Consider the following 14208-nt stretch of genomic DNA (forward strand, 5'->3'; position numbering starts at 1 on the left):
AAGTTCGTAGCGCTCGCTATGCTACTCTGATAAGGCGTGTTATCTCTCATAAGGAGAGTTATCTCTGATAAGGCGTGCTCTCTCTGATAAGGCATGCTATGTGTCATAGCACGGTTTAGTGAATCAACCCCAATGTATTTACCAAAACGTGTTCTAGACAATTGCTTCTGGAATCTGATTTGTATTCTGCAAAGTTCTGGTGGTTTCAGACCCTCCAATGCTAGTGACTGAAAGGAGGGGGGCTAGTTAGTAGAGATGGTCATTGAAATGCTAAGAATCCCAGCTTGCATGCAAATATAATGCAAATTATATGCAGAATAGAATTGATCAAATTGCACCTCCTGTAATGTTTGATTGGCTAAAATCCACACTGCATACAATTTGCGTGCAAACAAATTACAATACCATTTTTTAGCACTATATGAAACGCCAGGCCCGGATTTACATTACAGGAGCCTATAGCCACACATGTCCTGGCACCCTAGACTCCGCTCTACATCAACCTACAAACCCTCCACCGAACTGCACTGCAAGTGTGCTGGCTGTCCCAGCTGTCACTTCTCCCTTACTTTCACTGCCCAGCATAGGGAGCCACAGGTGCCCCTTAGTATTAGGTAGCCAGAGGTTCTCTCAGTATTAAAGAGAACCCGAGGTGTGTTTAAAGAATGTTATCTGCATACAGAGGCTGGATCTGCCTATACAGCCCAGCCTCTGTTGCTATCCCAAACCCCACTAAGGTCCCCCTGCACCCTGCAATCCCTCATAAATCACAGCCGTGCTGTGAGGCTGTGTTTACATCTGTAGTGTCAGTCTCAGCTGCTCCCCCGCCTCTTGCATAGCTCCTTTCCCTGCCCCCGTCCCTTCCCTCCAATCAGCAGGGAGGGAAGGAATGCAGGCGGGGACTGGAGTTCTGCAGGAGGCGGGGAGAGCAGCAGACTGACACTATAGAGATAAACACAGCCAGCTCTGACAAGCATTTTGTCAGCAGCGTGGCTGTGATTTATGAGGGATTGCAGAGTGCAGGGGGACCTTAGGGGGGTTTGGGATAGCAACAGAGGCTGGGCTGTATAGGCAGATCCAGCCTCTGTATGCAGATAATATTCTTCAAACCCACCTCGGGTTCTCTTTAAGCAGCAAGAGGTGCCCCTGACTGAAAGGAGATCTTCTCAGTGGAATGCCAAGAGCTGGGTGAGTGACCCCTCATTTATACTCTGCTCAGCACTCTGCATAGGGAAGGAGGGGGGGAGGCACTAGGGGAGGGAAGTGAGCCACCTTTCCATCATCAGGCGCCTGTAGGCTTGTGCCTACATTGCCTTATGGTAAAACTGGCCCTGTGAAACGCTATATGGTGTGGCTAGCTCACAGGGATGACAATGGATAATTTGCATATATACAGCAGTGATGCACTGGGAGACATCTCAAGCTCACTCCAACCTGAATTATCGCAAATTCTTTCTGTTTTAAGAAAGCAAACTGTTGTTTTCCTTGCACTTTAGTAAGGGGGCTTTTAGGTCCATTGTAGCCCCCTTACACACTCCTAGGAGTTCTGGGTCACCATGAGCTTGCTGGGTACTCGGTAACTCTTAGCGCTATATGGCGACAGACAAATAATAAACAGCATAATCCAGAAGGAGAGTACTTACTGCTGTCGCTGGGGCAGCTGGGTTCCGCCTGGGAGAGAAGAGACACAGGGCAGTTAGTGAAATGACAGAAAAATGTATCATCAGATTTCCTGCAGAACGATAATCATTGCAGAGAGTGACGCAGAGAAGGCTGATGCTGCGCGCAGTAACTGTCACACAACTTCTCTGTGACAGTCTGTGCAGCCACCTGAGACAGACACACCCACATGTGTCACCCATACAGTATGTTCTGTGCTATGGAGAGGGGAGGAGCAAGAGACATCCTGCTATGGGCAGACACAGCCCAGTCATCCATTGTATACAACAGACAGTTATCCTGTACTGGCACTTATATCAGCTATAGAGGATGGGGGCAGGGGCATAACTAGAGGGGATCAGCCCCTGCGATCTCAGGGGGGGGGGGGGGGGCAGAGCTCGGGGGCGGGAGCAACTACTAGCCTTCCCTTCCTCTGATACAGGGGGCTATACTTCAGATCAGGTGTATTTGTGGCTACACTTGTTATGGGTGTGAATATCATGATGGCCACAATTGTTTTCCGACCCTTGTGAAATGGGCCCCTTAGACTGTAATAGAGACCCACCTAATGTGATGGTTGGTTCTTGCCTTTGTCTTCTAATAATCAGTAAGGGCTGGTTCACACTACAAGAGCTTTAACCGCTTTGTGATTTAAAAAGCTCTAGCAAATGTTATCCTATGTGTGTGTTCTCACCAGAGCGATGTGATTTTGTAAAAATCCACCATAGCATTTCATTAGCAAGAGCTTTTCAAAATCACTAGAGCTTAAAAAGCTCTTGTAGTATGAGCAAGCCCTAAAGGAAATTATTTCTGTAATACCAGTACCAACCAATAGGTGGCAGCAATAGTGGAAGCAATAGGGCTCATGGAATGCAGAACCTATGCCATGGCTGGTGGACATAGAGAGGCGGGGAATAAACTGATGATATAAGAAGGGAACCCAGAAACGTGGTGGAGGTGCTGATGTGTCTTGACGATGATGTCATCACAGAGGCGCAACTAAGGAACTTGGGACCCTGGTGCAAGTTTTACATGGGGCCCCAGAACCTACCAAGGACAGCTGCAGTGTCAGAGAGGTGTAAGCAGGGGAGGAGACAGCCACAGTGTCAGAGAGGTGTAAGCAGGGGAGAGGACAGCTGCAGTATCAGAGAGGCATAAGCAGGGGAGGGGACAGCCGCAGTGTCAGAGAGGTGTAAGCTGGGGAGGGGACAGCTGCAGTGTCAGAGAGGTGTAAGCAGGGGAGGGGACAGCTGCAGTGTCAGAGAGGTGTAAGCAGGGGAGGGGACAGCTGCTGAGTCAGAGAGGTGTAAGCAGGGGAGGGGACAGCTGCAGCAGGGCCGGATTTTCAACCAGGCACCTCAAGCATCAGCTTAGGGCCCCATTCAGAGTCTAAAGGGCCCCATTAGGGTTGCTGAATGTCGACACTAAATTATCCGCACTGCGTCCGCCTGAAAGAGTTTCTTGCCATGGTTGTAGTGCTCCTGCGTTCACAGGCTTGTCCCCGGGCGGCTAAGCTAAAAAAAAATAATTGACAGGCTGCTTCTTCTGCCCCTCCCACCCACCAATCAGCAACTCTCTTTCATTTTGGAGTCTCTCTCTGCAAATGAAGAAGACAGAGGCAGCCGAGTGAGCTGGACACGCCCCCAAATCCCAGAGTGAGTGCAGCATGGCTCCAGGAGTTTTCTGTCATTCTCATAGCTGTTCTTCCCCCCCTAGGAAGCAGGTAACCACCACAGGCACCTAACGATCTATAGAAGGGGAAAACCTGCCTGATCTCGCTGGGGGGAGACACAGCAGGAGAGAAATTCTATTTACTTTCAGTTCAGAAGAGGAGCAGTGCAGGCTCAGTGGCAGGCTGTGTCAGGCATGATGTGCCCTGCTGCTCCTCTGCTTTGGATAGGAAGTAATGACCCTGTGCAGAGCTGGCAAATAATCACCTCATCTCCTGCTGTGTCTGTGTCTCTCTTCAGAAAGGCAGCTCAGTTTCCCCTCTATTAGCTGTGTAGAATCTGGGGTTTGTGTCACTGAGCTCAGCTACTTGTAACTATCCAACAGTACAATATAGTTCTTCCCCTCTCCTCCAGTCTACAATTACACTTCTGGAACTTAAAGTGGACCTGAACTCTTGCACAGGACAGAAGGAAAACATAGAGAAATGCACCCTGTATGTATTTAGAGAGTTTAGCCTGTCCCTCATATGTGACTATTCACATGTAGTAATTTGATCTTTCACCTGTGTCAGCCAGTGGCGGCGCTACACTGGGGCTTGTAAGCCTCCCCCCAAAGCCTCCTTGATTCTACACAGGGGGCCCAGAGCTGAGAGTACATTTTCTTTATTAAACCCCCGTCTGAGGCTGTCTCCTGTGCTGTGGCTGATGTTCATATCTGCAGCTCCCCACCTTCTCCCCCATGCTGCAGCTGCTAAACCACACACTTCAGATCGCGGCAAGCAGGAGACAGACCAGCGCATAGCAGCCGCGTGGTGATTTCAAATGCAGGAAGTGACATCATCGGTCACGTCCAGCATTTGAAGTCCACCGCGCGGCTGCTATGCGCTGGTCTGTCTGTCTCCTATCTCCTGCTTGCCGCGATCTGAGGTGTGTGGTTTAGCAGCTGCAGCATGGGGGAGAAGGTGGGGAGCTGCAGATATGAACATCAGCCACAGCACAGGAGACAGCCTCAGACGGGGGTTTAATAAAGAAAATGTACTCTCAGCTCTGGGCCCCCTGTGGCAAATCAAGAGGGCTTTGGGGAGGGGGGGCATTACTGGCATGGCGAATAAGGTGGGGGACATCAGTGGCATGGGGAGGAGAGGGGCATTAGTTTCATGGGAGGTAAAAAAAAAATCACTACAGTGGCATGGGGTGAAGGAGGGTGTCATTTTAGTGGCATGGGGGAGAAGGGGGTTACCTGTATGGAGGAGGGGCATTTACTGGCATGGGGAGCTAGAGGGGGCCATTTCAGTGGCTTGGGGAGAAGTATGTAACAGGGATGTGGAGTCAGTAGAAAATCACCCGACTCCAGTTTATAAAACTACCGACTGACTCCATCTCCAACTCCAGTCTCCAGGTACCCAAAATGGCTCCGACTCAGACTCCTTGGTCTAATACTTACCATGGCTTTGGATTTGGTATAAAAATAACCCGACTCCTCAGTTTATGAAATCTCCGATTCCTGGTACCCAAAATTGCTCTGACTTCACAGCCCTGGTATGTACAGTATAAGCTGTGACTCTGTGCCTTTACTGATAGTAAACTAGCTGCAGCGTGTGCTGATCTGTTACCTCCAGTATGTATAGTATAAGCTGTGACTCTGCCTGTACTGATAGTAAACCAGGTGCAGTGTGTGCTGATATCTGCTACCTCCAATATGTGCAGTATAAGCTGTAACTCTGTGCCTGTATTGATAGTAAACCAGGTGCAGTGTGTGCTGATATCTGCTACCTCCAATATGTACAGTATAAGCTGTGACTCTATGCCTGTACTGATAGTAAACCAGCTGCAGTGTGTGCCGATATCTGCTACCTCCAATATTTACAGTAAAAGCAGTGACTCTGTGCCTGTATTGATAGTAAACCAGCAGCTGTGTGTGCTGATATCTGCTACCTCCAATATGTACAGTATAAGCTGTGACTCTATGCCTGTACTGATAGTAAACCAGCTGCAGTGTGTGCTGATATCTGCTACCTCCAATATGTATAGTATAAGCTGTGACTCTGTGCCTGTACTGATAGTAAACCAGGTGCAGTGTGTGCTGATATCTGCTACCACCAATATGTGCAGTATAAGCTGTAACTCTGTGCCTGTATTGATAGTAAACCAGGTGCAGTGTGTGCTGATATCTGCTACCTCCAATATGTACAGTATAAGCTGTGACTCTATGCCTGTACTGATAGTAAACCAGCTGCAGTGTGTGCTGATATCTGCTACCTCCAATATTTACAGTAAAAGCTGTGACTCTGTGCCTGTATTGATAGTAAACCAGCAGCTGTGTGTGCTGATATCTGCTACCTCCAATATGTACAGTATAAGCTGTGACTCTATGCCTGTACTGATAGTAAACCAGCTGCAGTGTGTGCTGATATCTGCTACCTCCAATATGTATAGTATAAGCTGTGACTCTGTGCCTGTACTGATAGTAAACCAGCTGCAGTGTGTGCTGATATCTGCTACCTCCAATAAGTACAGTATAAGCTGTGACTCTGTGCCTGTACTGATAGTAAACCAGCTGCAGTGTTTGCTGATATCTGCTATAGGGGGTGCTTGGGTTTAGCGGGAACCATTTATTTATTATATATATATATTATGCGGGGTGGGGGCAGGGGGGGTTAAGGGAGGGGGCCCAAATCTGCTACTTTGCTTGGGGCCCCATTTGGCCTTAATCCGGCTCTGAGCTGCAGTGTCAGAGAGGTGTAAGCTGGGGAGGGGACAGCTGCAGTGTCAGAGAGGTATAAGCAGGGGAGGGGGCAGCTGCAGTGTCAGAGAGGTGTAAGCAGGGGAGGGGACAGCTGCTGAGTCAGAGCAGTGTAAGCAGGGGAGGGGACAGCTGCAGTGGTCAGAGAGGTGTAAGCAGGGGAGGGGAAAGCTGCAGTGTCAGAGAGGTGTAAGCAGGGGAGGGGACAGCCACAGTGTCAGAGAGGTGTAAGCAGGGGAGAGGACAGCTGCGGTGTCAGAGGTGTAAGCAGGGGAGGGGACAGCAGCAGTGTCAGAGAGGTGTACGCAGGGGAGGGGACAGCTGCAGTGTCAGCGAGGTGTAAGCAGGGGAGGGGACAGCTGCAGAGTCAGAGAGGTGTAAGCAGGGGAGGGGACATCTGCAGTGTCAGAGAGGTGTAAGCAGGGGAGGGGACAGCTGCAGTGTCAGAGAGGTGTAAGCAGGGGAGGGGACAGCTGCAGTGTCAGAGAGGTGTAAGCAGGGGAGGGGACAACTGCTGAGTCAGAGAGGTTTAAGCAGGGAAGGGGACAGCTGCTGAGTCAGAGAGGTGTAAGCAGGGGAGGGGACTCTGCAGCTGTCCCCTCCCCTGCTTACACCTCTCTGACACTGCAGCTGTCCCCTCCCCTGCTTACACCTCTCTGACTCAGCAGCTGTCCCCTCCCCTGCTTACACCTCTCTGACACTGCAGCTGTCCCCTCCCCTGCTTACACTTCTCTGACACTGTGGCTTTCCCCTCCCCTGCTTACACCTCTCTGACACTGCAGCTTTCCCCTCCCCCTGCTTACACCTCTCTGACACTGTGGTTTTCCCCTCCCCTGCTTACACCTCTCTGACACTGCAGCTATCACCATCCCTGCTTACACCTCTCTGACACTGCAGCTATCAGCATCCCTGCTTACACCTCTCTGACACTGCAGCTGTCCCCTCTCCTGCTTACACCTCTCTGACTCTGCAGCTGTCCCCTCCCCTGCTTACACCTCTCTGACACTTCTGCTGTCCCCTCCCCTGCTTGCACCTCTCTGACACTGCAGCTGTCCCCTCCCCTGCTTACACCTCTCTGACACTGCAGCTGTCGCCTCCCCTGCTTACACCTCTCTGCCACTGCAGCTCTCCCCTCCTCTGCTTACACCTCTCTGACACTGCAGCTTTCCCCATCCCTGCTTACACCTCTCTGACACTGCAGCTGTCCCCTCTCCTGCTTACACCTCTCTGACTCAGCAGCTGTCCCCTCCCTGCTTACACCTCTCTGACACTGCAGCTGTCCCCTCCCCTGCTTACACCTCTCTGACACTGCAGCTGTCCCCTCCCCCTGCTTACACCTCTCTGACACTGCAGCTGTCCCCTCTCCTGCTTACACCTCTCTGACTCTGCAGCTGTCCCCTCCCCTGCTTACACTTCTCTGACACTGCAGCTGTCCCCTCCCCTGCTTACACCTCTGTGACACTGCAGCTGTCCCCTCCCCTGCTTACACCTCTCTGACACTGCAGCTATCCCCATCCCTGCTTACACCTCTCTGACACTGCAGCTATCCCCATCCCTGCTTACACCTCTCTGACACTGCAGCTGTCCCCTCTCCTGCTTACACCTCTGACTCTGCAGCTGTCCCCTCCCCTGCTTACACCTCTCTGACACTGCAGCTGTCCCCTCCCCTGCTTACACCTCTCTGACACTACAGCTGTCCCCTCCCCTGCTTACAGCTCTCTGACACTACAGCTGCCCCCTCCCCTGCTTACACCTCTCTGACTCAGCAGCTGTCAGGGGACAGCTGCAGTGTCAGAGAGGTGTAAGCAGGGGAAGGGACAGCTGCATTGTCAGAGAAGAGTAAGCAGGGGAGGGGACAGCTGCAGAGTCAGAGAGGTGTAAGCAGGAGAGGGGACAGCTGCAGTGTCAGAGAGGTGTAAGCAGGGATGGGGATAGCTGCAGTGTCACAGAGGTGTAAGCAGGGATGGGGGTAGCTGCAGTGTCAGAGAGGTGTAAGCAGGGGAGGGGAGAGCTGCAGTGTCAGAGAGGTGTAAGCAGGGATGGGGATAGCTGCAGTGTCAGAGAGGTGTAAGCAGGGGAGGGGAGAGCTGCAGTGTCAGAGAGGTGTAAGCAGGGGAGGGGACAGCTGCAGTTTCAGAGAGGTGTAAGCAGGGATGGTGATAGCTGCAGTTTCAGAGAGGTGTAAGCAGGGGAGGGGAGAGCTGCAGTGTCAGAGAGGTGTAAGCAGGGGAGGGGACAGCTGCAGTTTCAGAGAGGTGTAAGCAGGGATGGTGATAGCTGCAGTTTCAGAGAGGTGTAAGCAGGGGAGGGGAGAGCTGCAGTGTCAGAGAGGTGTAAGCAGGGGAGGGGACAGCTGCAGTTTCAGAGAGTTGTAAGCAGGGATGGTGATAGCTGCAGTGTCAGAGAGGTGTAAGCAGGGGAGGGGAAAGCCACAGTGTCAGAGAGGTGTAAGCAGGGGGAGGGGACAGCTGCAGTGTCAGAGAGGTGTAAGCAGGGGAGGGGACAGCTGCAGTGTCAGAGAGGTGTAATCAGAGTAAGGAAACAGTTTGTTAAAGGGAACCTTAACTGAGAGAGATATGGATGTTTCCTTTTAAACAATACCAGTTGCCTGGCAGTCTTGCTGATCTCTGTGGCTGAATCACACCCTGAAACAAGCATGCATCTAATCCAGTCTGACTTCAGTCAGAGCACCTGATCTGCATGCTTGCTCAGGGGCTGTGGCTAAAAGTATTAGAGACACAGGATCAGCAGGCGATTCAGGCAACTGGTATTATTTGAAAAGGAAAAATCCATATCCTTCTCAGTTTAGGTTCCCTTTAAGGATTAATACTATGCAAGGCACATATAGAGGCGATTATTATTAGCATAGCACCAAAATCTAATAAGATGGATAAAGGAGGGCCCCGGTGCGGTCGCAGCCTCTGCATCCCCTATTGCTACACCGCTGAACCATCACTGTTTCCATGTGTGATTGGCATAATCAGAAGCACAGAGCATCCCCAGTAATAAGGAGGGGCTTATTCACAAAACCCTGGTGAAATCACAATGCGCTAATAACAATTTTACCACTGGCATTATGCATGTACAGTATAACATGTGCAATTCAAATAGTGTAACGTGCGTATTACATAGTTGCGCTATGTCTGCAATGCATGTAAAATTGCCAGTAAAATTGTGATCAGCGAATGCCAACTTTACAGCGCTTTTGTGAATCAGTATTACTCCACTCCGGCATCTTATCACTTAGGCACACCTCCTGGTAAGACACATCATGATAATGTACTATCTCATTCCTCCCACCCATGCCATCTCTCCCAAATAAATGTAGCCTGCCACCATTTTCACAGAAACCCCCTTCCCCCCCAACACCCCTTCAGATTCTTACAGTCCTCATCCTCATTCATGGACACATATTTGCCATTGCCTAGGACAGAGCTGTCAAACTCAAGACCTTTATTAAACTGCTCCACTGCACTACTCTGCAGAAGGGGGAGAAGCAGGCCTGACAGTGCTGGAGCAGGTAAATATTAAACTGCTCCACTGCGTAATCTGCAGAAGAGGGAGGAGCAGGCCTGACACAGTGCTGCAGCAGGTAAATATTATACTGATCCACTGCGCTACTCTGCAGAAGAGGGAGGAGCAGACCTGACAGTGCTGGAGCAGGTAAATATTAAACTGCTCCACTGCGCTACTCTGCAGAAGGGGAAGGAACAGGCCTGACACAGTGCTGGAGCAGGTAAATATTAAACTGCTCCACTGCGCTACTCTGCAGAAGGGGAAGGAGCAGGCCTGACACAGTGCTGGAGCAGGTAAATATTAAACTGCTCCACTGCTCTACTCTGCAGAAGGGGGAGGAGCACACCTGACACAGTGCTGGAGCAGGTAAATATTAAACTGCTCCACTCTACAGAAGGGGAAGGAGCAGGCCTGACACAGTGCTGCAGCAGGTAAATATTAAACTGCTCCACTGCGCTACTCTGCAGAAGGGGGAGGAGCAGGCCTGACAGTGCTGGAGCAGGTAAGTTTTAAACTGCTCCACTGTGCTACTCTGCAGAAGGGGAAGGAGCAGGCCTAACACAGTGCTGGAGCAGGTAAATATTAAACTGCTCCACTGCGCTACTCTGCAGAAGGGGGAGGAGCAGGCCTGACAGTGCTGGAGCAGGTAAGTTTTAAACTGCTCCACTGTGCTACTCTGCAGAAGGGGAAGGAGCAGGCCTGACACAGTGCTGGAGCAGGTAAATATTAAACTGCTCCACTGCTCTACTCTGCAGAAGGGGGAGGAGCACACCTGACACAGTGCTGGAGAAGGTAAATATTAAACTGCTCCACTCTACAGAAGGGGAAGGAGCAGGCCTGATACAGTGCTGCAGCAGGTAAATATTAAACTGCTCCACTGCGCTACTCTGCAGAAGGGGGAGGAGCAGGCCTGACAGTGCTGGAGCAGGTAAGTTTTAAACTGCTCCACTGTGCTACTCTGCAGAAGGGGGAGGAGCAGGCCTGACACAGTGCTGGAGCAGGTAAATATTAAACTGCTCCACTGCTCTACTCTGCAGAAGGGGGAGGAGCAGGCCTGACAGTGCTGGAGCAGGTTAATATAAAAATGCTCCACTGTTCTCCTCTGCAGAAGGGGGAGGAGCAGGCCTGACAGTGCTGGAGCAGGTAAATATTAAACTGCTCCACTGCGCTACTCTGCAGAAGGGGGAGGAGCAGGCCTGACACAGTGCTGCAGCAGGTAAACATTAAACTGCTCCACTGTGCTACTCTGCAGAAGGGGGAGGAGCAGACCTGACAGTGCTGGAGCAGGTAAATATTAAACTGCTCCACTCTACAGAAGGGGAAGGAGCAGGCCTGATACAGTGCTGCAGCAGGTAAATATTAAACTGCTCCACTGCGCTACTCTGCAGAAAGGGGAGGAGCAGGCCTGACAGTGCTGGAGCAGGTAAGTTTTAAACTGCTCCACTGTGCTACTCTGCAGAAGGGGGAGGAGCAGGCCTGACAGTGCTGGAGCAGGTTAATATAAAACTGCTCCACTGTTCTCCTCTGCAGAAGGGGGAGGAGCAGGCCTGACAGTGCTGGAGCAGGTAAATATTAAACTGCTCCACTGCGCTACTCTGCAGAAGGGGGAGGAGCAGGCCTGACACAGTGCTGCAGCAGGTAAACATTAAACTGCTCCACTGTGCTACTTTGCAGAAGGGGGAGGAGCAGACCTGACAGTGCTGGAGCAGGTAAATATTAAACTGCTCTACTGCCCTACTCTGCAGAAGGGGGGGGGGGGGCAGGCCTGACAGTGCTGGAGCAGGTAAATATTAAACTGCTCCACTGCTCTATTCTGCAGAAGGGGGAGGAGCAGATCTGACACAGTGCCGGAGCAGGTAAATATTAAACTGCTCCACTGCCCTACTCTGCAGAAGGGGGGGGGGGGGAGGGCAGGCCTGACAGTGCTGGAGCAGGTACATATTAAACTGCTCCACTGCTCTACTCTGCAGAAGGGGGTGGAGCAGGCCTGACACAGTGCTGGAGCAGGCAAATATCAAACCGCTCCACTGCGCTACTCTGCAGAAGGGGGAGAACAGCAGGACCGCCAAGCTCGCTACAGTTACACCACTTAGTTTGAGACTCTTCAAAAAGTTTTAAAGGGATCTTAGCAGCTCATAGTTTTAAATAGTTGAAAGGGCTGCCATGTTTGAGAAGTTAACCCCTCTGCTCCCTTTTCACTGCCATTACCCAGTGTTTGGTGTAAAATTTACCAAGTGTGACTGATGTTATCTTTTTGAAGCATAGTAGGGAATACTCATCCCCCTCCCTAATGCTTAACCTCCCTAGCGTTCTGGACGAGCTGAGCTCGTCCAGAGACGCCGGAGGTCACCGATCAGGCCCTGGTGGGAAAATTTGCACTTTGCTAGCTGCGTGTTCCTCTGATCGCCGCCGATCCGCCGCTACCCGACGCGAAAGAGGGCCCCGTCCTCTGCAGATCCCGTGCGCAGCCTGGCCAATCAGTGCCAGGCAGCGCTGAGGGGTGGATCGGGACTCCGTCTGACGTCGATGAAGTCAGTCCGATCGTCACCATGGCGACGGGGGAAGCCCTAAAGGAAATCCCGTTCAGAACGGGATTTCCGAACGGGTCTTCACGCCGGCGGCGTTCGGAAGGGTGGGAGGGATGGAGCAGGGAGAGGGGGGGGGGAGGAAGCATGTAGCTAGCAATAGGCTAGCTACATGGAAAAAAAAATTAGGTAAAAAAAAACCTCCCGCGGCCGGAATCAGAACGCCAAGGAGGTTAATGGGTTTGTTTGATCTAAGCTTGTTTGTAATTAAGTCTAATTAGGTGATTTCTTATCTGCCTTCCATCTCCTGTTGCTCTGTCCAGCTTGCAGACAGATGAAGTAGAAGTATTCTGCCTGTAATCAACTCTAATGCTGGGTACACACGTTGCGATTTCCCGCTCGATCCGCGGGATCAATTCGATTATTTCCAACATGTTCGATTGGGTTTTGATGGATACAGCTGTCGATTTTAAATATTAAGTATGCAAAATCGATGGCTGTATCCATCGAAACCCGATTGAACGTGTTGGAAATAGTCAAATTGATCCAATCGATCCCGCGGATCGAGCTGGAAATCACAACGTGTGTACCCAGCATTATGCTGGGTACACACAATGTGTTTTCGGTCGATTTTCCGTCCGATCGTTTTCTGATTTCATTTTCCGATCAATTTCCGATTCTATTCCATTTCTATGAGAAATCGATCAGAAAAACGATCCTAAATAAGATCGGACATGTCGGAAATTATCTATCGAACCATCTATCTAACACAAAATTGTATGGTGTGTACATAGCTTTAAATGTAAAAAGATGAGGTACAATGAAAGTTTTTTTTTTATAATGAACCACATTTTTAGTATGCATTTTTAATTTGCTATTGAGCTGCCCTGTAATTTAAAAACCATGCTCGGTTCCCTTTAAATCTTAATAAACAATTTGGCCCCGCGACTTGTTTTAGATTTTGGCCCCTTCTGTGATGGAGTTTGACACCCCTGGTCTAGGAGATTAATCCTTTTGCGGTAACCTCGAGTCAGGCTCGGGCCAGGAATCCACAGCTCAGAGCGGTAACCCTGAGCTGGATCCATGGGAGGTGAGTTATGTGCAGGGCTGCTGCAGATCTATCTAGCGGTATGATTTTTAGGGTCTAAAAGCTTGCGAAAAAAATTGCATCGCTTTCAGAACAGAGAATCTGGAAATAATGATACCGCCAGGGAGGTTAAAAAAAAAAAGCGCTCATATAGCATCTCCCACATAGCCACAGCTTATCTAATCAGTGAAGCAGAGACCAGGAAGCAGTAACATCAGACTGTGGGGTTTCCCTCAGCACTGAGCTGCCAGTAACTGACCAATCCAGTTTTGTGAAATGTGTCAGAATTTTCACATTGTGTCCATCACAATTTTTCTGTGCAGAGTTCAAAAATGAAGTGAAATATGAGAGAACTTCCAGCAATGCGATGGAAAGCAGTGTAGAGGTAACAGGCCTCCTCACTAATACTGCCACACCTCTATCTCAGGCCTGACTGAGGCAGCGTGGGCCTCCTCTCCAGCCGTACAGCAAATAAAAGTCACAACACATCAGCCTCAATTCACTAAGCATTAGCGAAATCGGTAATGTAGAAAACAGCTGATTTTACCAATCACCTTGCCAAATGCCAATTCACTAAACCTATTACCGCACTGAAAAGTAAAATTACTGATTAGTGAGGTAGATTACCGACTTGTGCAGTACATACCTCAAGAAATGCCAAGATATTGCAATTCACAAAAATAAAGGATACCCGAAGTCACATGTGACATGAGATAGACATGGGTATGTACAGTGCCTAGCACACAAATAACTAGGCTGTGTTCCTTTCTTTCCTTTCTCTGCCTCAAAAGAGTTAAATATCAGGTATGTAAGTGGCTGACTCAGTCCTGACTCAGACAGGAAGTGACTACAGTGTGACCCTCACTGATAGGAAATTCCCCTTTTTATTTATTTCTTGCTCTCAGAAGCCATTTTCTGCTAGGAAAGTGTTTTATAGTTGGAATTTTGTATCAGTGACGGTCACACTGTAGTCACTTCCTGTCTGAGTCAGGACTGAGTCAGCCACTT

General features: G+C 50.2%; 1 protein-coding gene across 1 annotated transcript in view; it reads right to left on the reverse strand.

The window, feature by feature from the left end:
- Positions 1–2526, reverse strand: part of LOC137537964 (receptor-type tyrosine-protein phosphatase beta-like) — a 421053-nt gene extending 418527 nt beyond the window's left edge. The window contains exons 1-2 of the mRNA XM_068259888.1: positions 2479–2526; positions 1644–1671 (exon numbers count right to left, since the gene is read on the reverse strand). Coding sequence (XP_068115989.1) covers positions 1644–1671; positions 2479–2526 — 76 coding nt within the window. The remainder of the gene's footprint in view (positions 1–1643; positions 1672–2478) is intronic.
- Positions 2527–14208: the final 11682 nt, after the last annotated feature.

This window comes from Hyperolius riggenbachi, chromosome 11 (genome assembly GCF_040937935.1).
Source record: "Hyperolius riggenbachi isolate aHypRig1 chromosome 11, aHypRig1.pri, whole genome shotgun sequence".
Taxonomy (NCBI): domain Eukaryota; kingdom Metazoa; phylum Chordata; class Amphibia; order Anura; family Hyperoliidae; genus Hyperolius; species Hyperolius riggenbachi.